The 27,806-nt window shown below is 39.7% G+C and overlaps 2 protein-coding genes across 2 annotated transcripts; one reads left to right on the top strand and one right to left on the bottom strand.

Moving 5' to 3' along the window:
* The first annotated feature begins 6,744 nt into the window (after positions 1 to 6,744).
* On the top strand, positions 6,745 to 9,906 carry LOC146573116 (keratin, type I cytoskeletal 19-like). Its single transcript, XM_085277716.1, has 7 exons — positions 6,745 to 7,257; positions 7,673 to 7,755; positions 7,870 to 8,026; positions 8,162 to 8,323; positions 8,480 to 8,605; positions 9,204 to 9,434; positions 9,622 to 9,906. The coding sequence occupies exons 1-6, from the start codon at positions 6,835 to 6,837 to the stop codon at positions 9,426 to 9,428; spliced, it is 1,176 nt and encodes a 391-aa protein (XP_085133842.1). The 5' UTR covers positions 6,745 to 6,834; the 3' UTR covers positions 9,429 to 9,434; positions 9,622 to 9,906.
* Positions 9,907 to 19,395: 9,489 nt separating this feature from the next.
* LOC146573117 (stromal membrane-associated protein 1-like) lies at positions 19,396 to 27,218 on the bottom strand. The gene is made up of 10 exons (XM_085277710.1): positions 26,923 to 27,218; positions 26,334 to 26,467; positions 25,229 to 25,314; positions 25,038 to 25,113; positions 24,785 to 24,847; positions 24,586 to 24,661; positions 22,672 to 22,799; positions 21,700 to 21,916; positions 20,731 to 21,068; positions 19,396 to 20,052 (listed from the first exon to the last, which is right to left on the bottom strand). The coding sequence occupies exons 1-10, from the start codon at positions 27,038 to 27,040 to the stop codon at positions 19,918 to 19,920; spliced, it is 1,371 nt and encodes a 456-aa protein (XP_085133836.1). The 5' UTR covers positions 27,041 to 27,218; the 3' UTR covers positions 19,396 to 19,917.
* Between the last annotated feature and the right edge of the window lie 588 nt (positions 27,219 to 27,806).

The following is a 27,806-nucleotide window of genomic DNA, read 5'->3' on the forward strand; positions in this document are numbered from 1 at the left end:
GTGCTGAATAGTTACACACTTTGTATGTGACTCTGTGCGTCTCAGGGAAGAGCAAGACTGTGTGCCTGTTTTGTGACGTGATATTCATGTTTTAACTGCAAGATTATCTATTATTAAACTAATAATGTTACAGCATCAATTTCCTTTTATCATTGATTGTATTTATCTATCAGATGCCTCAATAAGAGAGGAAGATGATGACGAACTGTCTTTTGGAAAATTAAGTTTAGCATACCTGCTGCTCTCACTTTACACAACTTTCATGACCCCTTTGGGTGTGGCAGGGTGAGTCACTGAAAACATGCTTAATAATCTACACAGTGAGCAGTTCTGTGTGTGATACAAAAGTGATACCTTTGGATATCGCTAGATGGTGCACTTCTACTGAGAATCTCACCTGTATGCAGGGTGTGGCCCTGTGAGAGTACATTAGCCCAACAAGACCTTATCTGACCTTCTCCTTGTGTCTCTGTGTCTAATCTTTTTATGTTCTATTAGTTTCTTTATATATTAGATGTTTTTAGAATAGACAACAGACCAAGCATGTAAGCAGATGGAAGTTAAATTGTACTTTTCTTTCCTTCATTTTCTGCAGAGGGTAGCTTTAGGTGCACTAAATTAGCTGCACCTACCAAACTCTGAGGTAATTAAGTAGAATCCAGAAAGTGCTTGTAGTACTTTGAGAAGAGAAGAAGCTCTCCTTTAAAACATTGAACAGTGGCTGGAATGAACCATGGTGGGTCAACACACTTCAGTTTGCTAAAAATACTGTTGATGAATGGACATGAGTGAGTCTATGCACAGCTGATGATTTACTGCATGATGAGAGAGGGAATATAAACCGAGCACACAAAATCCACCATATAGATATACACACAGGTTGGTACACTCACACTTTGAATTTTCAGTCAATAAATTAGCCCAGGACCTTTGTCAGAAATATTGCTGATGGTGTGGTACAGACCTGATAGTTAAAGTGTATCTGATAATGTCTGTGGAAGGGTGTGGTACATTTAGAGACTTTAAGGACTGTGTTGCTCCATACAGACTGTGATTCATACTTTCTCTGCAATGAGCTCCACTCCCTACTGTTTGTGCATTGTATATCTGTAACCAAGACGGAGTTGCATTCATAGCTAGACATTGAGGATGTTTTATTTATTTATTTATTTGTTCATATAACTTGGGAGCTCCCTAATAGATGATAGATCCAGACAAACATGCAATGACACTGTTCTCATTAATTACTGAGTTAATATTGACACACTCTGGTGCAGTAAGGCTGCACAGTATATCCTGCACAAATACCTTGAATTATTAAATTTGTATTCCCTGAAAACAACTGCACACCAGATGCTGAAACTAATAAGAATTACTTAATTACAGCTTTACTTTTGTTTTCAACCATGTCTTTTGTCCCATTGCTTTAGTTGTATTGCCAGCATCAGCATGGTAACATGACAATAATGAGCCTATCACAGACACTGTTTATTGTATTTTTCTGTGTTTACTGAGCAACCTCGACCTGAACAATGTTCCATTGATTAAGTGCCAAAAATCGCACTTCCTATCGTGGCCACTTGAGGTTAATTTAGAATGCCAACATGTGCTGAAATGCTCGAATTATGGCTTTCTGTCTGGCCAGTGCACTAATATCCTGTTGGCAAGCGAAACTGGAGTATTTGCATTCATGCAGGTCCAAATAGTACTTTTAATAGATGCACCGATACAGATTTCCGCATTTTGCCAACAAAGTTAGCTGAATCATCTAACACTTTCCTCTCTTCTGTTAAACTAAACTGCATCTTTACACACCAACGGGTGACATAACTGTGATCTATTAACCTTCCATGCATATCTTTACCTGTTAGTGTAGATGCTAGTTATCACAAATCACAAGGTGCAGCTGAATTTGATTAGTTTTGCTCTTAAATCAAAATACTGGACAAGTGAACATTTTGTTAAAACAGTGCTAAATGATTTCAGCAGTTCACATGACCTGGCCAGTTTGAAGAAGTCCCCGTGTCTGACACATGCATGTGTAAGTCCATCACTTGAGAGAATACAAGAGGATACACCATAATTCTGTTGTTAACGTTGCAGTTTGTCTACAGCGTGTTGTAAAAACCAACTCCGATGAATAAAATGCTTTGCAGGTATCAAATACAAGAGATGTGTTAAAAAACGAGTGTGATGAGATACATTTGATCTGGTGTAATCTACAAATAAAAAGGCAATAATTAAACTTTATTTGGTTCATGTGTGCAATAGATTTCAAGAGGCAATAAAAAAGAATAAAATGGCACTGATATGATATAATGTGCCAATTATTAATAAAGAAAGTAGCCTGGTTGTGAAAGACATGGGAACACCAGCCAACTGTCATTCTCATTGTACAACGAAACTGACGGCAAGGACACTTTGCTCGGTTATGTTCAGATAAAGGAATCCAAACCATCCAGAACACTGCAGAATACAATAGATAAGGTTCAGGTATACACAGTGACGCATGCACACTGCCATCCTTGTAGTTGCTATGCTACAAACAGTCTTCCAAATAGTGGAGTATTTTGATGTTTTGAGTCTACGGTAACTTTGAGGAGAACAGTGGGCTTCCTCTCATGTTCTTAGGTTGTGACTCTTTTTGTTTTAACATTGAATAGAAACCATCTCATTAGTCCTTACAGCTGAGAAAAGGAAACTGAACACAATGAATGGAGCACTTTATTGTTCCCCCTGTTACTGTTAGCTGCAAGTTTGCTTCACTATGCAGTCATTATTTGTGGTTTATTTTAGATGTAAGGACTTAAAACATGGGTAATGAATTTTAGTCTAAGAGCCACATACAGCTCAAATTGAGTTAATCTTGATCGGACTATTATTTTAAAAATAAGCATTTAAAAAAAAGTGCAATTTCATATCAGTCAGTCTACATTATTAAAATGAAATGCAACTGTGGGACCTCAATGAAAGACTGTAACATAGCCAGAAAACAGATTTTCATTCAGACGAATAAAATGAAGTTCAAGACTGCAGGTAGTAGAGTGCATTGTTGTTTCATGAACTTTTATCATGATATACACAGAAGAAAGAAAAGCAATACTGTGATAGAAAAATAGTCACAAAAGCTGTCAAGCAAGTCATGAAACAGAGTGTTATCTGAACAGGCTGCAGGTTGTAAACAGTCTTTATCAGATGATCTTATCTTCATGTTGACTTCTTGGCAAGTAAGCAGTAAGCCAATTTGCCTGAGGGTTTTGAAGTAGGTGGAGGTGGAGTAATATTTTTACTGGATGAGATAGTAAATTACTCAGTATGAATAAAAACATCATAAAGGACACGGTCAGACACCTTAGGATTGCCACAAAGGTAGAAGGGGCGGCTAACAGGATTTAAATGATTTAGCTTTATCTATTAGGCCACTGATGGAGGACTCTGGAGGATGTTTTAGTAAACATTGAGCATAGACTGTTCTCAATCATCATCAGCTTGATAACAAAAAGCTCATCAATTTGAGTTTGAAGCTCAGGTCTGAAGACATTGTCGTCACATGCATCACATCACCGTAGTGAATACATTGTAACTGAAGGTTGCATTGATATTTAAATAAAAATGGACATTAAGAAGAAAGGTGTCTGTGTGAGTCGCCTGTCATGGAGATTATAACCTGCTGTGAATACATGAGTCATAATTTGGTTTTAGTGAAAACACCCAGCTTGATTGACCAACCCAAGTCAGACATGAGGTCAACCACTCTGTTTTAACACGTTTCTAAAGTGTACTCATCTGTTTTGGTAATGAATCTGCCCGTACCTGCATATTTCTCAGCACCTGTGCCAGGTTTGATTCATGCTTTATCGGTTACAATGCCAGGAAGTCTCAGTTTAAAAATTTTTTTCCAAGTGTTGTTTAGACAGCATGTTGTGTATAAGATCAGAGCTCATGAGAAACCTAGCACCAACTCCCCCAGGGTTTGGTGCATTTTTTCCCCTTTGAGCTTCCAGTGGGAGTTTTTTTACATACTCACTGTGAGGATATTAGTTTAGAGGAATTATCTTTCATTCACTGTTTTCATAATATGAGTGCTGGCACGCCCGCTGAGACGCTACATATTAAAGGTGATTAAGGGTTATACAAATAGACTAGACATGTCTTTATCTCCACTCAAGTCAAGGGAAAACTGTAACTCACAGACACTTAAAGACCGTAAAAGGCTATAATAAACACCTAGTCTTTAACACTTAACAAAAACAAACTTATTTCAGCTACACAAAGGCTTATTTTTCTTAAATGGTGTTTTGGAAAAACAAAGTAGAACTGATAAGGAGATGAACTGATCTGCAGGATTAAATCTTAGCTGTTTTTAAAAGAATATGAAATACTGATTGCTTCATCAACCTGATGACGCAGAAGCATTCTGTTACTCATAAATACACATTGTTTCGTTGTTGTAATGACCCTCAGGGCTTTATTCAGACCTTCACAAGACAGTGACAGAGAGAACACTAACTTTAGTGTAACCACACCTTTGAATGTTAAGTTTGTCTAAATGTCTGTGCCTGACCCCACCCTTTGCATACAGGCTCTTAAAAAATAATCTATTTCCTTTAAAAGGACAAAAAAACCATCATACATGAGGAATGCTTTAACCTAAGTGCAAAAATGATTTGGAGATGGGGGCAAAGCGGACATTTTAAAATGTATGTTTTTATTGTTTATCCTTTTGGGATACGCACAGACATGCACAGTTGGGATCTTGGGCGTGCCGACCAGGCCTTTAACTCAGACGTGAAGCATACACATTAAGATGCTGTCAAACTGATGGAAACAAGTGCACATTTGGAAGGTGCTTTATGCTTTAGGTTTTGCAGGACACTTATACTTTCTAAAAAGACCATTGCGGTTTCTTACACATGTGCACTTTAAATATAAATATGCACTCTAAGCAGAAAGCTACTGCTAGCTGCTTGACTTTGACCATGCAAAGTTACTGCTGGTTGCCTAGCAGCTTTCCTGCACTCTGGCCCACAATTATATCTTTATAAATGTCATAAGTAGAATTTATAGTAAGATGCACGTTTCACTCCAATGCGCCTAATAAATTGTGCAATACTGATTCATTTCAAGATTTTAAGTAAGAGGGACTGATAGCTCTGTGGCTAGTTCTGGTCATGTGACCCGTGTCTTGCAGGCATTAACAACCCATCGAGATTTTTTTGCATCATATTTTGGGCATAGGCATGAAAGTGGCATTTCCGCGCTCGTCAAATAACATGACAAAAGTAAAAAAAGTAAATTAAAGCAAAGGTGAGTTCTAGTTTGAAGGTTAAAATGAGTATTAAGAGCTTCTAACGGTACAGATGTAGTCTAGACAAAAATCTGTATCTGTAATTTTTTAAGTAGCTTGTGTAACCCAGCTAAATATAGAGTGGCCAGATTCTGCCCCTTAAACAAAGTACAAAAGAAGCATGATTTACTTTTCCCTCTGACTGTAAACTGATCCCCCTGTGCCTCTTTCGTCTCCCCCAGCTGACACCAGATGCTAGAGCACAGAAACTGGCCAGAGCCCAACACTGAGATAACGACAACGCACACATGTGTGCACACTGAACCACCCACACATTCATGTGCTAACACATAAGTTGCTTGCACAATTTGTTGGGGCTCTGTGTCATCGCTCAAGAACTGTGACACAGTCCAAAACCAACAAAAAGAGCGGACACACACACGCAAACACACACGTACGCACGCACGCACGCACGCACGCACGCACACACGCGCGTGCACACGCACACAGGATACAAGACTGAGGGGGGATGTTGTGTGTGATAATAGTGAACAATGGGTGCTGATGTATTCTCTTGACTGAAAAGACAGAAAACAATGTTAGTTAGTGGGTCAAGGCTGGTTTAATGCATTCAGCACCCAGTAACACATTTATTTATTACACATTCTTTTTATCTAACTGAGAGCCATCACAGTGACAAATTAACATGTTACTGAAAAACATTGGTCATAAATTAAATTAAATAGTCCACAATCATTTATTATTCTTTTTTGCCTTTAGAAAATAGCTGTTTAAAAACTTTACCTGTTCGGTATAGACAAATGCATGGCGTTACAGCAAAGTCTTTTGCAAACAGAAGATTAATCAAATTGTTCATCTGTAAAAAGCACTGTAAGGTTAAAGGCTGTGAGATTAAATGCTTCATTTGGACTAACTCTACTACAGCTTGATTTTATCATCATGTGGATTTTAAAGTGAAAGAGACTCATGGAAACTTTTGTTTTTGCAAAGTGCTCATATGAATGTTGACCTATGGTGGAACATTCATATGAGCACTTTGCAAAAACATCAAATCTGGAGCCTTTCCATTTACAGTGAGATACCAAATGGGTGGTGTGATCATGACTATACCGGCAGGTATTTATAAAAGCATACACAAAAAGTATTAATACAAAAACGCACAAAGATATGCACACATACATACGGTACTAACAGTCCTCACACACACACACACGCACGCACGCACGCACGCACGCACGCACGCACGCGCGCACGCACACACACACATTCCATAAGAGTTCCCTCACAGGGGTGTGCAGAAACCAAACCCTGGTCCTTAACAGAAAACAAATGTCGCTTTAAAGCTGTAACAGAAAACTCCCTGCCCAGTTCTCCACCTTGCCCCTCCCATTCAGGCCCGCCCCACACCAGCAGCACTATATCAACAGCCTGCCTCTCTCTATCAAACCCCAGAGTCCTGCCGCAGTCTACAGCTGTGTAACGGTTCTTTCTTTTTAGCGTCCTCTCTTGACCAGCAGACAGCCATCATGTCTATCATCAGACAAACCCGCACTTTCACATCAAGTGCTGCTCCCCAGAAGGCCCATAGTGTGTCTGGGTTCAGCCTCAGATCAACACCTCGCATCTCTGCTTCCAGTGCACGTTTTGTGTCCTCATCAGGAGGCATGGGGATGGGTGGCGGCATGGGGATGGGTGGCGGCCTGGGCATGGGTGGCGGTGGCTTTGACCTGTCAAGCGCCCTGGACCAGGGAACAGTGCGCCTGAACGAGAAGGCCACCATGCAGAACCTGAATGATCGTCTGGCCTCCTACCTGGAGAAGGTCCGCTCTCTGGAGGCAGCCAATGCCAAGCTGGAGAAACAGATCAGAGAGTACTATGAGAAGAAGGGACCAGCAGCTGAGAAGGACTACAGCAAGTACTGGGACATCATCAACGGCCTGAGGGACAAGGTATGTGTGTACCAGCTTAACTGCTTAAATACCAGAAAATTCAAATATCTGCTGTGCTGTAAATGGTTAACAAGGAAGCGTTTCAAAAATCAACATACATGATAGGCATAATGACAGACTGCATAATCTATTGTGCTACTGAATACTTGGTGTTTTAGTGGACAGTTAACAAATATGTATTAATTCCAAAATCTCAAATTAAGCAAGGAAAACTGACACATTTTGAGTGACACTGTGCGTGATCATTTAGTATAGCTGCAACACTTCAGACGGTGTTGCAGCACAGAGGAACTGCATGTTAACAGTTAACATAAGTATGCAAAGCTAGCAACAGATCAAAATCAAAACCAGCCTAAGCTAACTAATGTATAGTGATGTAACCAAAACTAACTCACAATGTTGTTCTTCTCTTAAGATCCATGCCGCCACAATGGAAAATGCCAACATCCTGCTCCAGATTGATAACTCCAAACTGGCTGCTGATGACTTCAAGACCAAGTAAGCAAGAACTGTTATAATTTTGTGGACTGACTGTCCTTGTAAGATTAAACACAATGGCTTAAAGTGGCTGTTGTCTCATATCAATGTTCTCTACTTTAAAAAAATGATTAGATTCGAGCATGAGCTGATGATGCGCCAGTCAGTTGAGGCTGACATTGCCAACCTCCGCCGCCTGCTCGACCAGACCACCCTGACAAAGGCTGACCTGGAGATGCAGATCGAAGGCCTGCAAGATGAGCTGGCCTACCTGAAGAAAAATCATGCAGAGGTGATTTATAGATATCTTGAATTTACAAGCCATCAGTTATATACAAACTGCTAGATGAATCATCTATTCTGTAGAGCTGAATAAACTGAAACAATCAAACAGATCTAAATCCCTCTTTTTTCTCTGTTTGTTCAGGAGCTGGCAGCACTGCGTTCTCAGCTTACAGGCAATGTCAACGTAGAGGTAGATGCCGCACCTCAGCAAGACCTGAACAAAGTTCTGGAGGAGATCCGTGCACAGTATGAAGCAATTACCGATAAACATCGTCGCGATCAGGAAGCCTGGTTTAATGACAAGGTAAAAAGATTTTCACATAAACAAAGTCATTATATCCCACACATTGCAAATGACTAGGTTTAGGCCTGCAGCAGTCTATCCTGTAATTAAACACAATCTCTGAAGCCAAGATGAGTAACTACTATCATCTAATTTTGTCTTTATTTCCTGCTTTAGTCGGCAACCCTGACAAAAGAGATAACCATCCACACAGAGACAATCCAGACGTCCAAGACAGAGATCAGTGACCTACGGCGCACACTGCAGGGCTTGGAGATTGAGCTGCAGTCTCAGCTTAGTATGGTAAGAAAAACATGAAACCCCATCTATTCACATCTCACTGATATTGCCTTATATGATCAAAATCCCCACATTGCTGTCTTGTCTAAAAGAAATGAAGAAAGGGACAATGACAGAGGGTGTGGAGCAGAGGGGAGGGCAGGAAAGGAAGGGTTTTTTTGCAAGAATGAAGAATGAGAGAGAGCGAGTGAGCGAGATAAGAATGATTGGAGCAGTGAAGGAAGGAGGGAGGGCCTCATGGTCAGGAAAACATTTCACAGACATCTGTCCAGATTCTGGGAGACATAAAAGAGTTTAAAGAAAGCTGAAGGAATGCTGAACTGGATGGCTCAGAAGCTGTACTCCCACAGATTATCTGTGCTCAGCTGGAGTTAGTCACTGAACACTCCCTGCAACAAACACACTCAGGGAGAAAAAGACACATGCACTTAAATGCATTTGCCTTTTATACTTTCATAAAGAGAGATAAAACAGTATAGAAAAACATATATACCTAAGAACAAATATACCTAAAACACTGAATTGTTTGCACGTACAGATAACATGATTTAGGCATCACTACTTGTGTGCCCTAATTCTGCTTTTCCTCCCACTTTAACAGAAAGGGGCTTTGGAGAACACGTTAGCAGAGACAGAGGCTCGATACAGCGCCATGCTCGCCGGCTTCCAGAACCAAATCAACATGCTTGAAGCAGAGCTAGCCAACGTTCGTGCCAGCATTGAGCAACAGGGCCAGGACTACAAGATGCTTCTGGATATCAAGTCAAGGCTGGAGCAGGAAATTGCAACCTACAGGAGCCTGTTGGAATCAGAAGAGTCCAGATAGACACAGGTGAATGTGCTTTTGAGACTCCTTACGTGAAAATGCACTCATTTCTTGCACCGTACTTCTTTTCTCACTGTTAGACCAATTAGTACAGGTAAGTAATGTCTTATTTAACAAATACCACGAAGACTTGATGGGTTCCTGTAATAAAAGCTAGAAGCACAGCATAAATTTTTTTTTCTTCTTTTAACAGGGGGCTGAAGTACCACAGTCACAACCACCACTGTGTGCACTTCCAGCTAGGAGCTCCAGCTGGCAGGACAAGCTGTTCTTAGACACACGCACACTCACACACACACACATACTCCCACAAATAAAAGATTTTAAATGAGAGGAAACTGTACTGAAAAATGTTGGGGAAAAAAACTGTTTAAGAGTTCACGATCCAAGTTTGCAAATCAGAAGACGAAATTCCTGATGTACTGTGTGTGTTTGTGTGTGTGGTGTCTCTGAAAAATAAATCTGCCAGTGAATATAAGAGTTGTGTTGTTTTTGTCACTTTACTGATCTTTCAGAACATACTCAGGGTATACATTTTTCCCCCTCCATAACATTGCTCTGTTTATGCAGTTGCAATGGCAACCGATAACTTCTGGGAGGTGGGATATGGGCTTGTGGAAATCTGTGTTACGTAACAGCACTGCTTTCAGGAAAGGGTGAACAATGGTTAACAGCTCAGTGTGGAAAGCACTGGGACTTAGAGGAGAAGCCGGGCAGAAATCTATGGCAAACTTGATGTTAGAAAAATTCAAACATGACAAGAAACTCAAATGAAGCAAATGATCCCAAGTCTTACTCAGAGAAAGACACACCCAGATGGTTGACTAATCCTTGCCCCATGTGGGTTTTCAAAAGTTTTTATATGAAGTCTGTGTAACTACTGTCACCTGGAAACAAGAACACACACCGGCCAGGACAGAAACACAGAGTGGAAATACAAACAGCCTTTAACTGAACAAAGAGAGTCATTGTGCAAACACTGTGCTATCAGTACTGAACTCTGCCCCCTTTTATGAAGTCTGAGGGAAGCCAAATGACCAGTGTGGGCTGTCATGATGAAAAACTGTTAAGGGTGGGGTTGCTGCTAGCTTATTGTATGTTTCGTGTGAAAGAAAGAAAGAGAGACAAGATTTCTGCCTATTTGTGTGTGTGTGTTAAGTCACAGCCTCTCAAATTAGAGCGAATTCTCAAGTGATGGTGTAATGCTTGTTGGCAAGAAGAGAAGTGGATTAAATTGCAACTTCTACCCCTCTCTAAGGAGATTCTCTCACCCATATTTGGACCCATTTTTGTTGCACATCAGAGTCTGTCCACACTGGTATAAAGATAAAAATTCACAGCAGAGGTCATAAAAACACGTTGAACCAACTCCAGACTATTTTACTCAGATTATTGCTAACCCGCTGGACCCATCTTTAGAAAACTCTGGAAAGCAACTGACTGACAATTTGTAATGTATGTTTTTTTCAGTGATTAAAATGTGCTATGATGTTTTTCTTTTTTCATCAAGCAACTTTTATATTTGTAGTGCATTATCAAAAATCTGTGTCATAGGGTCCAGCAGCAGTTCTGAAGAGTCTCAGACTTAGACAATAGAAAGTTTCCTAACATGCACATGTTCTAATAATAATCCAAAGGGTCTAATCTCATACCATTACATTACAAATGTTACCTTAGGGCAGGTCAGCCTTTGCATCTATTACTGCTTAAAATGACTGCTTTCAAGCACATCAGCAGTAGCTGATGTGCTTGAAAACGTTTGTGAAGATTGAAATGCATTAAAAAGATTAATCTGGGTCTGAAATTTGAAGCCCCCACTTAAGTGCTTTGAACCTGCATTTTTTCTATTGACTGGAAAAAGGGGAACTCCTCTGGTTCCAAAATAAAGTCACTGGAGTTTGTGAAATAATGACCCTATTGCTCATTTGATCTTTAAACTCTGTAAAAACTTTCCTGAAGGATTTATGGTCTCTATTGATTCTTCACTGCTTATCCAGTTCAAGACTGATGGAGCCTATCCCAGCAGTCCCAGAGGTGGAGTAGAGCACCAGTCTATCCCCAGTCCAGGGCAGGTAGACAATCATTTGCACTTACAGCCAATTTAGAATCACAAATTAACCTAACAGACATGTTTTTGGACTATGGGAGAAAGGTCAAGTGTCCAGAACTAACCTATGCAGGCAGAGGGACAACATGCAGATTAATAAAGACAAGCCCCAATTGGCTGGTGGATTCCAGCCCAGGATCCTTTTGCTGTGAGGCAACTGTTCTAACCATTGCACCACTGTGCTGTCGTTTCCGTATAAACTTTCCTGAAGAGTTTAGGATCCCAATCACTATCTAATGCAGCATGGTACACTTTTGTAAATTATGAAACTAGTAACAGTAAAACATGAGGCACTGTATGCTTTAGCGTGTGGCTATACAAGTTGCTCAATGTCAGTTCAAGGCTACAAAATGTCATGGTGGCTAGACCCATCCTTTATACTGCTCAAAAATCAGGTCTCAATGGGGAAAAAAAACACCATGCTGGATGTGTATACGGACATGGACTGGGTAAGAGGATGATTCACATCATTTGATGTACATGAAAATTATCAATCTACAGAGGGCTGAATTCAAAGACACCAAGAAAATCAAAGTGAAAAAATGAAGGAGCGGGCTAGTCAATTTTGCCAGAATTTCATTGTAGCAACAATTGTACACAGTAGTTTGTATGGCCCCCATGTGCTTATATGCATGCCTGACAATGTCGGTGCTCCTAATGAGACGACGGATGTTGACCTTGGAAATCTCCTGCTTGCATACTCTCGCCACATGAGGTTGGGCCTTGTTGTGTCAATGGATCCAAGGATTTTATCCAGATCCCTAATGGCAGTCGGGGGGCTGTTGTCTAGCCCGTCGAGCTCTGATCCACTGACCCATCATCAAACCAGCTAACTATGATGTAAGCAGCTGAGCATTCTCCACAACTTCTCCTGACCTGTTAATGCATCATGTGCTCAGGGATGTACCTGCCAATTCTGGTAACAGACCAAACAATGGTCTCTAACTGCAGGTCATTTTGTATGGTTGTGGCAGTGCTTCTTAGTCTTGAAACTGTGCTGGGTGACACAGCAAACCTTTACTGTGTTTTCTTTGAAAGTAAAATCTCAGCCCACATAAATATATCAACAGCAGTGATCACAAAACGGTGTATAACTGAACACAGTAGTGCGATTTTTAACCAGGTCTTCCCATTAACACCTGACCTGTCCAGAGGGTCAGTCAATGAGCTCGTCAATAGCTTCAATGCTAACATGTTAAATGAAATGGACACTATTGCTCCCATTAAGGTGAAGGTTATCTCTGGAAGGAAAAAGTCTCCATGGAGAAACTCCACACTAGTGAAAAATGAAAAAAAAAGAGTGTAGGAAAGCTGAGCGCAGATGGAGAAAAACAAAACTCCAGGTTCATTATGACATCTATAAAGAGAAACTTCACAATTATAATTTACAACTGAGGAGTGCAAGAAGGTCCTACTTCTCTGACATCATCACTAAAAACAGCCATAATGCTCAGGTCTTATTTTCTACAGTTGACAGGCTAACAAACCCTCCTGTGTCAGTGGCAGCTGAACTTCATTCGACCATGGCCTGCAATGACTTTGCCAAATTCTTCACAGAAAAAATCCAAAAGATTAGACAAGCAATTGGTACATCAACAGCAGATCCAGAATATGTACTGTGTCCACCGAAAAACTGCTTAAACACCATGAAACAGTTTCACCCGATTAACAGCAAATACCTGGAGGACATCATAGGTCAGCTGAACTCCTCCTGCTGTTTAGATGTCCTGCCAACACGTTTTTTCAAAAAGGTCTCAAAGACTTTGGAGTCAGACCTGTTACAGATCGTCAACTTTTCTTTAATGTCAGGTGTGTTTCCAGAATCACTAAAAACTGCTGTAATAAAACCTATACTGAAAAAGGACAATCTTGACAAGACACAAATGAACAACTACAGGCCGATCTCAAATCTCCCATTTTTAAGTAAGATCATTGAAAAAGCAGTTTCTCAACAGCTCAGTTACTTCTTAAAACAGAATAACTGCTATGATGCCTTCCAGTCAGGTTTTAGACAGAACCACAGCACTGAAACCGCTCTGACCAAAGTGTTCAATGACATATGTCTGAATACAGACAGTGGAAAAATGTCAGTCTTAGTTTTACTGGATCTCAGTGCAGCATTTGATACAGTTGACCACAACATATTACTCAAACGACTGGAGAACTGGACAGGTCTTTCAGGAACTGTACTAAACTGGTTCAAAACATACTTAGAAAACAGGAAATACTTTGTATCAATGGGTAACTTCGCATCTGAGCAGACAAGTATCACATGTGGAGTTCCCCAAGGTTCCATCTTGGGACCCTTTCTGTTTAACATTTACATGCTCCCACTGGCACAGATTATAAAGAACAACAAAATAAACTATCATAGCTATGCAGATGACACACAAATATATATCACAATGTCACCAGGAGATCAAGGCCCTGTACAGGCTCTTGGTAAATGCATTGAGGAAATTAATGACTGGTTGTGCCACAATTTTCTCCAGCTAAACAAAAACAAAACTGAGGTAATAGTCTTTGGTGCCAAAGAAAAACGATTACAGGTCACCAGAGAACTTCAATCTATACACCTAAAAACCACAAACCAGGCGAGAAATTTGGGTGTAGTGATGGATGCAGACCTAAACTGGAAAAACACATTAAGACAATAACAAAATCATCTTACTATCACCTCAAGAATATTTCAAGGATAAAAGATCTGATGTCTCAACAGGACCTGGAAAAACTAGTCCATGCATTCATCTTTAGTAGGCTTGATTACTGTAACAGCATCTTTACAGGTCTACCTAAAAAATCAGTCAGACAACTACAGCTCATTCAGAACTCTGCTGCTCGAGTCCTCACTAAGACCAAAAAAGTGGACCACATCAGTCCAGCTCTGAGGTCTTTACACTGGCTGCCTGTCTGTCAGAGGATCGACTTTAAAGTTCTGATGCTGGTCTATAAAGCTCTGAATGGTTTAGGACCAAAATACATCAGTGACCTCCTGACCCAGTATGAACCATCCAGATCCCTCAGGTCATCTGGATCCGGTCTTTTATCAGTTCCCAGAGTCAGAACCAGACACGGAGAAGCTGCATTCAGCTTTTATGCTCCTTATATCTGGAACAAACTCCCAGAAAGCCTCAGATCAGCTGAAACACTCAGTTTATTTAAATCCAGTTTGAAGACTCACCTATTCTCAGCTGCATTTGAATAAAGCACCAAATCCACACTTTTAAGCTTAAATTTCAAAACTTACATTTAACTACTGATTTTATCTACTGTTCTGATTTTATCTGTTTTGATTTTATATACTGTTTTGTTTGTTTGTTTGTTAATTAGTTAGTTAGTTTGTTTGCTTGTTTTAATCAATTTTAAATCATGCTTTTTATTTGTTTTTGTTTCTAATGTCTCTGTAAAGCACTTTGAATCACCTTGTTGTTGAATTGTGCTATACAAATAAACTTGCCTTGCCTTTTGGAAATGGCATGTATGGATGTACCATCCTAGAGGCTGTAGGCTGAATTGCAAAAATTTTAATCACCCTCAGTCTATATAAGTTTCCTCCATTATCTGGGACAAGTGGGCCATGACATTTACCGAAATCTTTACAACCAATTACTTTATAACAGAGGACCAAACATTATATATTATCACTGCAATTTTATGAATGATTTATAAACCACTGACTTTCCCACATAACTGGAAGAGGAAGTGTTTAAGCAATTTGGTTTAATTTGTAGAGGAGCCTCACCTTATAATGAATGTTACAACAAATAGCTGTCATGTCATGTGCAGCATGAACAGGTTAATAACTGTCTGCACGTGGCTGCATAAAGGAACCCCATAAAAAGCGCTGCCAAGTTGCAAACAGGATTTCTGTATTTCCCACTGTTGTGGCTGCTTGCCATTCAAGGCTAGCCTGGGGCTTGTAGAGTGAAAGAGGAAGACACTTGGCATATAACAGAAATTCTGCTCAATCAAACTAATAATGAACTGATTGTTAAAGTCAGCATTGGCTGAATACTTTAGTGGATTTGGTCTTTGTGTAAAAGAAACCTTTCCACATCATACAGTGGTTTCATCCCCTGCAATAGTATCACTAATCTCTGGCTGTGTTCACCACTTGTTTTAACAACTTATCTGGTATAATATTTAACTTAGACAGAAAATGACATCCCAGCTTTTAGGTGGTGCTGAGTGCCAGGCTAAGCTAATTTCGCCATCCGCTGAATCACAGACTATAAAGATGAACATTCAAGTTAATTCAAGGGAAAAGTGAAGACATCTGGAAGCATCTTAAACCCTTATGTTTTCTACTTGCTACAAGGGAAATATTATTGTGGTTTTAAAAAGAAGTCCATGCTGGTCCCTATTAGGATAAAAAAACAAAAATAGGAGCATAAAGAAAGTTGTTTACTGCAGGCCTACTTCATGAGTAACACATCAAAGTATGAGCATGAAGTGTCTCTTGGCTTCATAGTCAGATGTGCCCCATCCAGGCGGTAACCTACCCTTCATCATACATTAGCTAGAAGGTAGAACAGCGTTATCACGATTAGTGTCTTAATCCATACAAGAAACCTTCACACAATACCTTGCATGTAACATTTAACATAAACTGCAACAGTAACCTTTAGTTGTAGTCATACTTTTTTTTTAATAACAGCTTATCTATTGGCACAGTTTTGAATTTCCACAGTCAACAGCAATTCATCACACTGGACAAAACACTTTGCTTTCTTCCTGACTGGGCAGGCTAGCAGTTTCCAGTCTTTGTGCTTAGCTAAGTTAGCTGGCTGGTAGCAGGCATTTAGCACAGACGTAGTACAGAAGCTTTACTGCACCTTTCAAAACTACTTCTTGACCCAATTGATAACAAGATTATACTAAGAAAGCAGAGTTTATTCAACACTTCACTAGGCCTGCTGTATATCAATGTGGAATTTAACTAAAGTACATTAACCTTTCCTATCAGAAAAATGTTTAGTTAAGTATTAAAGATGTCTGAAACAGCCTGATGTACTAATTGGCAGCACTGTTAATGGTTCAGGGTCAAAAAGTCCATTAAGGGGCTGGTGAAAGCCGGAACATTCTTCACTCGGATGGCGGACTCTATTCTGGAGCATTGTACAGTTTGCCATACAAGCTGAGAGGAATGCCTAACCTCTTTGCTAAAGGTCTCAAACACTTCATGGCATCAGACCTTACTGTGAAAGTTTTCAAACTGGGTTGGAGTTGCAGCAGGGCGCAGAAACAGTTGAGAGATAGAGTGGAACAAGGCCAAACAAATTCAAGGGGCTTTCAAGCCCTGCCAAGCATGAGCTGCATGTTATTTTTCAAGCCTCTGTAAGTGTTTTGATCATCCTGTGCAAGCAGAGTATTCGCTTTCAGCACATTCTCACCACTGAACACCTTTCAGGGACACATATCCTTCCGACTTAACTGAATGGTGGCTGTTTAACAGGTAGAGCTGGTTTGATAAGCCACAGCGTGAAGACCAGTATGCATCTATTTAGGCAAGGCTGTGCTTACAATAATGTTTACTACTATGAAAGAGGGAGCTTATCCCAAAGAATAGCTTTGATCCTGTAGCATTTTTCTCCAATGACTGTAAAACTGATTTTTCAAACCACATCCATTTTTAAAAGTTTCCCATAAGCTGGGTGGATGTGTAGAGGAACACATCCTAGCATGCAATAGGTGGAGAAACAAAAGACATGTCTTGTGTACTGAAAAGAACACAATTAAAATACCATTTAACAAACACAAAACTCGGAATAACTACCGGATGAAAAAGACAAAAACCACTTGATCAAAACTACTCTGAGGCAGACTGAAGCATATTTTCCCTACTGGCTGTAAACACATAGTCTGACTATGATTTTCCAGCTCCTGCAAGGCCCACAAATTAACTTCAACAAAAGAGCATTCACTACACCAGCTATATAAAAAACTTTATATACTGTATGTAATACTGCACAAGCAATGTTAGGAAGGGAGAAAACTCAGCAAGTTACCAAGTAAATAAAATCAAATACGTAAATACACATTACACCATGAGCGTATATCCGCAGAATAGTAAGCACATAGCTTATCAGTAAGACAGGAGATTTGGGGCAAAGACTTATCATATAACTTGGCCTTCTATTACAAAGATTAATGTTACACTGCCACCAGGTGCTTGTTACCGCCACACTTTGGTAAGTAAGAAGTTGCTTCTTTACTGAGAGACTTGCTCTCATGCACCTAACTTAAACTTTATAACAGTAATACAGTGAGCATGGCATAGTCACATCTACATTGTGTTGCTGAAATGAATATCCATCAAAGTTCAGGAGACAAGCTCTAACTTGACTTACTTGAAGATGCTTTGTGTTGGTTTAGATTCATTGTGCTGCTATACAGAGCTCTATTGTTAAATAAAAGCCTCTAGCTCAAGTGAAGGGCTACAATGCGTTGGCATTACTAGCAGTGCACAGAGAACAAGTTACTGAAATAATGTAACCACAGTCCAGCGAACCTCTTCCACTCTGCTCTACAAGAGGAGGAGTGACTCACAGCAGAAAAACGCCTTTGGTTCACAGCCCACAGGGACTCTCGGTCCGCACTATGGTGCAGTGTAGTTTGGGTCTTAAATCCCATTTTTTTTAAGTCGCTGTGAAATACTTCTGTCCAGCTAAAACTTTCCACTGTCTCAACACTGTCATCTAGAGGACAGCAGCAACATACTCTTTTAGAGAGCTGTGCTGTGCTAAATGTCAGATACTCTCAATGTTGGGAATTAGAATAGCAACCAGAGGCTACATGTCTCTACCAAGCAGTAAAATTCGAGTTAACTCGTGTGTAGGTAGGTAGTATCATGACTTCAAATGTAAAATATGGTAAATTCCTTCTATCCTATTCCCAATTTCAGGTTCTGGATAATGTTACGAAAGATGTTTTTGCAGAGCAATGTGATGTCAAGCTGTGATACATGACCTTTTGGATATAATTAGTTCATCCAATTAGATATTTGTGGGATATTTTGTCATGGTTTTGAAATATTGAATTATGGTTATTAAAAATTAGAATCAAGACACAGTGACCATGAGTTCAAGTGACTCGTGGTCATAGCAACTCATGAGAAAACTGATTGTGCCAAGTTTGAATATTCAATAAGTATTGCTTCAGTAAGAAGATGGAAGTGTACATTACTGGTTCTGAATTATAACCACCTCACGTGGGGATGTTCTTGGTTTGCAAAGTACCCACCGTCTATTTTTCATTCCATCTTGATGATAAAAATGTGTATTTCACAGCGACAATGTTCTCTTCCCGTGTGACTCTTCCGCTTGAAGGGGTGGCTCTGGGTGTGGTTCAGTTGGTCTCAGGAATAGTTTGCATGTAATCAGTAACCCCACCCAAGTGTGAAAAACCAACGCTTTTTGAACAACTGCCTCCATGAAAACAATTCATAAATGTAACCTGTGTCCTAAAATTGTAAGGACTAAGTAACAAAAACACATCAAATCAGGAACTTCAGTTTAGTTCATGATTTTATGAACTTTGGGCCTGAATGCTTGTCCCAGGATCGAGAAGCACAATAGGAATGCAGACTAGTGGATTTGTGAAGAGGGAGTCTCGTGCTTCATCTATGTACAAGGCCAAAGTGCTTTGTGTGAGTCTGCTAACAAGAATGCATCCAGGGTACATGTTGTGAAGATTATTAAGTTCACTGTGTTTATTTTTAGGGCCACAGCAGAACTAGATCGAATGTTAGACAAATGAGAGAAATAAAAGTGGGTGTGTCCCTGCAACAATTACATTTCACCAATTTGAGACATAAAAAAAACTTTGACATCTGTTTTACAGAACACACGTAAAAGGAAATTATTTATTATCACTTTAATTTTATAGGGGAACCACCAAGTACTTTAAAAGAAGGTTATACAGCGCTGTACATCTGGGAGCAGTGTCAACTGACCTCATAGTCATACCCTTCTCCCTTTAAATACTATTCATTTAAATGTTCTATAATCTTATAATGATACAGTGATACAATAAAAGCTTGTTTAACTGGTCCTGCAGCTTTTCTGATATGTCGATGTTGATGATGGGACTGTTGTTTTCTTGTCATTTTTTCCAAAAAAGGAAAATAAAAGTTATGATCAAAAACCATACGACAGGCAGAAACTGCCAGGCTGTAATCCTGTATGACTCCCAATTCACTCACACAATAGAGAGAAAGAGAGACAGAAAAGGGAGAAGGAGAGAAAAAAAAAAGAGATACAATTTTCATGTTCTGAAGGCTGGTCTGTGATCGAAATGGGCATCAGTTCATAGTGAGGTACGGAGAAGCACATCCTGCAACCTCGACTTTTACTCTGCCCAACCACCGACCTGCATGAAGGCTCACTTCCATAGCTGTGTGCTCAGAGTCTGGCCAGAACCAGTGGGAGCCCACCCGCCCATAGCTGACGGAGGTTGACCAAAGGCCATCTGACCACCCGCGCCATTCAGAGTCAGCCCTGACATCTGCTGGTTCACCTGGGGATGTTACAGAGGTTAGTGTGAGTAACACTAGAGCAGGATCACCTACATCTGACTTATTACCACACCTTGCCTGGATTAGAAATAATCACTGAAGATTAACTGGGACAACATTATACTACTACCCATCCACCCGCTAGTAGTTCATTACTGAAGTTCTGACTGTGTCCCAATTCCACCCTGCGTGCTAACTGTAATAAAACTCTAAATAATGTAATGTTTTATGCTAATAATAGATTAGTCTTTACAGCTGTGAGCAGCTCCTACAATTTCTGCGTACACTGCATTATGGGAAATAATTGTGTACAGACAGCATGCAATTTTTATAGCATGTGTACAGATTGCTTTAAGTTCATCTTCAATTTGAGTGTCCACACTTACAATTAAACTACTTACAGTATATATTAGGGATTTAGTGCATAGTTACAAATCTGCTGCATGCTTGTGCTGCCATCTAGTGAATACTGGATGCTCCATCTCTACAAAGTGTACAGTAGAGGGCTTCACAATGGACTATTGTGCAATGCACCAACTCTTCTGGGTGTGGTCACATTTGAGAAAAAAAAGTCTCCTGTGACTGTGACATACTTGAAACCAGTAGCACAAGTCTTAACATGAGGTCTCTTGTTAAATAACCTCACACAATGCTGCAGTACAGCGAAGCTATTTCCTTACCTGACCCATGTTCCACTGAGCCTGCTGGCCAGGCTGGATGGCATACATGCCCTGAGCAGGCATCATGCCTGTAGGCATTGCACCACCCTGTGGTCCCATCATTCTGGGGGCCATGCCCATCATACCGGTGGCTTGCGCGTTCCCCATGAAGCCATTAGGCATCGTCATCCCAACCATCATTCCTGGACTGGGCCCCATCATGGGTGCACCGCTCTGAGCCATCATGGCACCCATGACAGTAGTGGGTGGCATGGCTGTACCCATACCAGGGAAGGCCTGGTAACCAGCTGCTGCCTGGACAGGAAACTGCATCTGAGAGGGGCCCATGAACATGCCAGCTGAGAGGAGGCAAGAACATAAAAAAAAACAAGTTAGTTTTTGAGGTATGGGTCTGTTTTGAAAAATTGCTTGTGTGTTTTAAGGAGTCTGTTAGTTAAGCAGGAAAATAAGTCAGCAAAGCTCTGTGAGACTGAGCTGCAAAATACAGGTATCTACTTGTTCCTTGTGGATCATGTGATGTCACCACATTTGCATTACTTTAACAAGCAAAGTATTAGTCAAGGGCAGTGGTTCCCAAAGTGTGGGCTGTGGCCCTCTGGTGTGTTGCTAAGGTACTGCAGGGAAAAGGAGGCAGTTTACAAAAAAATAAGAACCAGTTTATTTTCAATTCAGTGGATCAATGACCTTAAAATACTGCATTGCATTTAAATAACAAATAAGAATCCAGGGTTTCTGCATCTTCTAGCTCATCAATGGCAGGGAAAGAATTGCATCTATTAGGTGACAAAACGAAAGCTGTCAATGTAGACTAATTAATCCAATAAAAACTAAAAGGACTCATAGGTCAAAAAGAGTTGTGGTTAAAGTTTTAAGCATGACTGTTTCTACATAAAATAGATTTTTCTTCGTAACAGGGTTGAATTTACAATATGGCACTGGTGTTATTTCAGTTTGTGTGTAAATCCTTACCGGTGGGGGGCTGCTGGGACATGCTGTTAGTCCCATACAGAGACAAGATGGAGTCCTTGGACAGGGGCTTCTTGGCTGCGTCATCAGCTTTAGTGGTGCTACTGCTCTCACTAAACAGGTCGAGGTCTCCCTGTAATGACCCTGAGTTGGCTACTCCTCCTGACACTCCAGGTGCTGGAGCTTGTGTCGGAGTGCTTGCCGAGTTATTGGAGCTCACCTGGAGGCAGGAAAGAGATTGAGATGTTTAGAAGATTTAAAGTCCGATGACAAAAAAAGCACCCATTTTTGTGACAAATCTATGGCTCACACGGTTTTATTGTGTGCTGTACAAACGCAACTAAACAAAATTTACAAATTAGCAGACAACTACCATTAACAAACAGCAGTAGATCCTTCAATAACAGTACTGTTTGGGCGGTCTTGTTGGGGGGCCTCTTTTAGCTATGTATAAATGTAGATCATAAATACAAAATGGGCCTATCCTGCATGATTACTCTGATTCAGCTGTGATCTATTAGTGAGATGTTAGTAGCCGACACCCCCTGAAGGCTTTATCTCTATAATATAGGTAACAAAAGAGAATTATTGATTAAATTGACTAAGTATTAATATATTTAAATTTTATACCTAACTGATAAATTCTTTGATTAATCAAAATTAATGAATGCAGTGATAATAAAAGTAAACACTGCATTAAGCCCCATTTCAATGTTAAGTCAAGAGTGCCTGATTTACTGCATTCATATTCTGAAGTGTGTTTCTGCCTCTCTTTCATTTAAACTCACTGTCTCTCAGCACTGGTGATACTGTCATGCGGGCTATTGACGCTGATGGTTATCATTTGCCTTTTTATTTTTTACTGCACATTTAATTTCAATTTTACAACCAGGCAACAGTGACTGTTAAGCCCTGCTGAGCAATAATCGGAATTTGGATTTAAATCTGAACTGGGAAATGCTTTCTCAATTTTACCTGAGAAAACTGAGCTGTGGATGTGGATGAGGGCAGGGGATTGGAGACCATGGGGCCGAATATATCCAGGTCATTATTCTGGCTTGTGCTTGTGCTACCGTTGTTAGCTGATGCAGCTGCTGGTGCGTCTGTGACAGAAAGAAGGAAAAATTTGTTTTACAGGTGGAACTTAAAAAAAATACATCAGGAAATAATAGTTCCCACTACCCACTGACCATTTCCTGATTGTGGTCTGCATTAATTAAAAGATCTTTATTTAAAGTTCAGGAATATAATCCTTATAGAACAGGCTAATTGACATAGAAAGGGTGTTAAAAGTGAACAGAACTGCTTTCATAAAATGTTTTCTTTTCTTTTTTAAATATTCAACTGTAAAAACCTCCCACAGCTACAAAGCTGCCCACGCAGTGAGAACAACAGCTAGCGCAATAAAAAATTAATCAGCTTAGCCCATTTAGCTCACTAGCCACAGAAGAAAAATAACAGTAAACATGATATCCAAATAATGCAAGCAACCCTTAAGCCAGTCAAAAACACAACAGCATCTTCTTTTAACTGTAAATAAAGGAAGCCTCTTTAATAAAATGAATTATTCCTATGAACCAAAAACCGATCATAGCTATAATGCTGAAAAAAATAAAGTACAGAAATTTAAAAGCAAGAACTAATGTGAAGATATCACAATTTGATGACAAAGGCGCACACTGTTCAAACAAAACAGCTGAACATTAAGACAGAAAAATATACATAACTTCCATTTCCATTCACATCAGAGTTCCTCTTGGCTCAGAACGAGCTTTTGGGGAGTGACTATTTATGCAAACAGAGCTTGTCCTCATACTGTAAAGGAAACATGTTTGTGTTTATGCATTCTCCTTTATTTCTGACCATTTGAGAAATCAAAGTTGTCAAAAATGCATTAATAAATGAAAAAAAATTCTACAAAAGAAAAAAAAAGTGCCTTAGTTAATAACGCTTTGGAAGAAGTTGCTAAAATCTATCCATGCCAGAAAACCTTGCATGTACTAAAAGACCTACTTTAAGTGATCTAGCAATCAAGCCAAAAGAAAACCTATACTTGGTGCAAGGATGGCAGAGATATCTATGTTGTGCAATCCAGTGTTGCCCCTTCTTCTTTCTTTCCTGCTACACTTACTTAATACTGATCCAACAAAAGTTATACTCTAGATAAACATCAGGATTTAAAGTAGAAACAAGAAGTTACATGTCTACTGCAGCAGCTGAAGCACTTCCTCTTTTCAACTCAAAAACCTTGCAGTGGTTTTTTAAATTGAAAGCAACAGAAATAACATCACAGCCACAAGTAACAGCAGCGTGTTGAAAAGACGTCAGCGCAATGTTGATACAGACAGCGGAGAAGACCAAATGGTGTTGCTATCTATCATTTACAAGTGAGATGGTTTAGTTGCTGTGTTACAGATATGCTGATAGTTGACGCAACCAAACCCTTTAAATATGGTACTTTCTCTCTCCTCCATTGTTTGGTAAACACATGCAGAGCCACATGTTTGAAACGAGAAGATAGCACAGCTAAGGGTGGAGACAATCTTTAACGCTGAACCAAAAAGTAAACAATCTCAGGTAACACCACAGCATCAAGATGCAGAGCTGAGCAAAGTGTAGAGGTAATCACCATCACATAAACAGTGATTTTACAGTGTAAATTACAGTGTATTTTGATTGCTAGATGTCATGTACTACATCCAGATATCACCTTGGAAACTTATCTATACTTAAAAATAAAAACAAATAAACTCAGACATATTAATTATCCTAATTCTGTACACAATATATTAGTCAGAACTTTCCCACAGCACATTCTACTCTCACTAAATCCCCCAATAAGGATGTCCTCTGGCGGTGGTGCTAAACTTGAATCATTTTCACACTCACCAAGGCCTAGTAGGTTCACAGAGGGTTCTGCAGTCTTAGCAGGGCTGATTTTGGGAACTGGCTTGGACTCTTCACTCTTTAAAAAAAATGAAAGGGTTGTAAAATTCAAAAGCAGAACAAACTTAGTGTGGATAAGAAAACAATGCTAAAGGGCATATTGAGACAGGTTTATTATTACTGGAATACATGCGAGACTTACCTTGGTGTAAGATGACACCTTGCTTCCTCTGTCGGGCTCCCTTTCTTTCTTACCATCTTTTGGCTGATAAAAAAAAGAATAAAAGAAAGAAGAATGAGTGAGTACAAAACATTATGAAGATCTAGATCAGAATCGGAATACTTTATTATTAACTAAGGAAATTATGTGGGTTACATTTGCTCCAAGAACAGACTAAACTTAGAAAATAGTACAATAAATGAATAATTTCATGAAATGTTTAGTTGATACATACACTGGTGCCATTGGTCACATTCTTGCTGTAGTATTTCTTCTTCTCATATTTATCCCTGATGAAGAATTCCACTGCTCTGAGGTCAGGGTTAAGAGAAAAATGTAACTCCAAGAAAAGGGAAAAAACAGTTAAACATATGCTGCATGGCACTTTTTTGTTACATTTGTGGATTTACTCTAAGCGAAGGATACTGGTCTGTTTGAGGTCTTCTAAAGCTATCTGGAAGGTTGGCCTCATAAAGCCGCCTGGCCTTGGTATTACCCATGTCCTGTATACTCTGAAGAGAAGACAAAGATGTAAACAAAATGGATAATGTTAGGATACAGTGTTTCATTGGGGCAATCAATTGACTAAACACATGATAAGTTCGCTCATAACAAATATGGCACAACAGATAAAAATGGGTGTACAATACCTTATGTGGCACTTTTCAGATATGAGAAAATAGCCCCCAGGTGATAAGCCAACTTATGCAGTTTGACTGAATAGTTTATATTGTTAAGGTTAAAAATACTGCAATCAGTTTTGGTTTTAGTCATTGACTGAGGTTTGACACCAATATTTCTTCAATATTCCTGGCAATTAAGTATTTAACAACACAAGCCTGGATATTTTGAAGCTGTCATTAAAATGTCAACTAGTTGTTAGTATGACAGCAAGTTCACTTGTACAGTAATTTGCAGTTTAAAAAGTGGTTATTAAAGTAAATTCTAAATGACATAAATGAAGGGTATTGATAGTCCTGATGACAGTGCATAATGAAAATTAAAGCTTGACCCACATTACGGACAAGAAATTATGTCTTTAGCCACTGAACAGAATTTCCTGTTTTTGTGTCTGGCCAAGTTTCCTGAAGTGCAAATGAAAAATCAGCAATATTGTAACAGCTCTGAACCATCAAGGAAGGTTACATTTAGTGGAGAACACATATGCCCAATCAAAAAAAACATTTCACAGTTTCTAACCATATTTATGCTTACTGTACATAAAAAAGGATTAGAGAGCCAATAGCGGAATACTTGGCAAAGACATTTAAATGTCACATTTAAAAAAGGAGAAATGCATTCAGTTCTTGTGTTCATTTACATTTTCTGCTTTATTTATTTTCAGTGTAGAGAAGTTATGGTACACCTTTAAGCTGTTTTGCATTTTTTGTATTCATGTTGTGCCAGTAAGCAAATCAGTCCAGAGGGACTTAGACCCAGAGTCCCTTGACCTCTCAGCCCCCAGGGCTACTGCCCGGTAGGTCAGTTCAGCAATGCACACAGGAAAAGTGGAAAAACAAGAAATCAGTACCTGGATTTGTTCTGTTGTCCATTGGTCCAGGTTGACTGATTTCACTCTGGATATGTGCACTCCCAGGTTCCTGTGGATGCCAGCACATCGGATGCAGATAAATACCCCCAGATTCCAGGATGCCCATCTTGGACCTGTTAATGACAGTTAAACCCAGTTTGGGAGGTGAAGATACAAAAACGCCGGAAGAAACACTCAAACATTCTAGTCTTTGTTGTGACTTGAAACGTAGGATGCAAGTTCTACATTCTTTGTCAATGATCTAATTAAAAAAAAAGTTGGCTGAAGTTTCTTAGAAAGACCTGACACAGTTTGTTTACCGCTTGCAAATCCCGGTAACTAAGCATACGGCGACGAGGGAGAAGCCCTGTGGGGAGCTTATGTAGCTTTAGAGAAGTTAGCATGCTGGTTAACCACTTAGTTTAGCTTAAAGGGAAGAATGTCAGGTGACTAGCTTGGGCCAGTTAGCTAAGCTAAGCTAAGAAGCGCGGATGTTATACTGTTAGTTACCGTTACTGTTTGATTCTGAGTGAAACTGCTAACTTTGTACAGTTAAACAATAAAATCGCCGACAAAACGAACACCACACCTTTCGCCTCGCAGTCGGCGCAGTACTTGTTGTCTTCCTCTCTCAGCATTTTGGACAGGATGGCCTGGTGCTGTTCGTTGAGTTTTTGGGCCTTCTCTCTCTCCGAGCGTGTCGCCATGCTGTCGGCTTTGATCGGGCAATCTTAATTAAAAGAATTCTAATTTATTCAGTGGTCAATCGAGAAAAGTTTCCGATAAAATAGCATAATCAGAGGTATGATCGCCTCCGACTGGGATATGAAAACACCCGGAACCGGAATCGCTTCTCCGCCCACAGGTATTCTATAGCTGACGCGGCGGCCTCACTGGATTGGATGGGAGGCGTGACGTTGAATGACGCAAAACATTTCTGACGAAATAATTTTAACATTTCCGCCAAGAAACTGGAAGCTTCGCCTTAAAAGCAAGGCCCTAAACAAATCTCTGCAATTAAAGAAAATAAACACAAAAAACCGTCTAAGTATTTTAAGTACTTGGTAGCTGAAACCATTGATCATTGCATATACAGGGAGTGCAGAATTATTAGGCAAGTTGTATTTTTGAGGAATAATTTTATTATTGAACAACAACCATGTTCCCAATGAACCCAAAAAACTCATTAATATCAAAGCTGAATGTTTTTGGAAGTAGTTTTTAGTTTGTTTTTAGTTTTAGCTATTTTAGGGGGATATCTGTGTGTGCAGGTGACTATTACTGTGCATACTTATTAGGCAACTTAACAAAAAACAAATATATACCCATTTCAATTATTTATTTTTACCAGTGACACCAATATAACATCTCCACATTCACAAATATACATTTCTGACATTCAAAAACAAAACAAAAACAAATCAGCGACCAATATAGCCACCTTTCTTTGCAAGGACACTCAAAAGCCTGCCA

The sequence above is a fragment of the Mchenga conophoros genome, linkage group LG6, assembly GCF_057382185.1.
Source record: "Mchenga conophoros isolate Kocher_MC1m ecotype Shallow Benthic linkage group LG6, M_conophoros_male_GT1.1, whole genome shotgun sequence".
NCBI classification, from domain to species: domain Eukaryota; kingdom Metazoa; phylum Chordata; class Actinopteri; order Cichliformes; family Cichlidae; genus Mchenga; species Mchenga conophoros.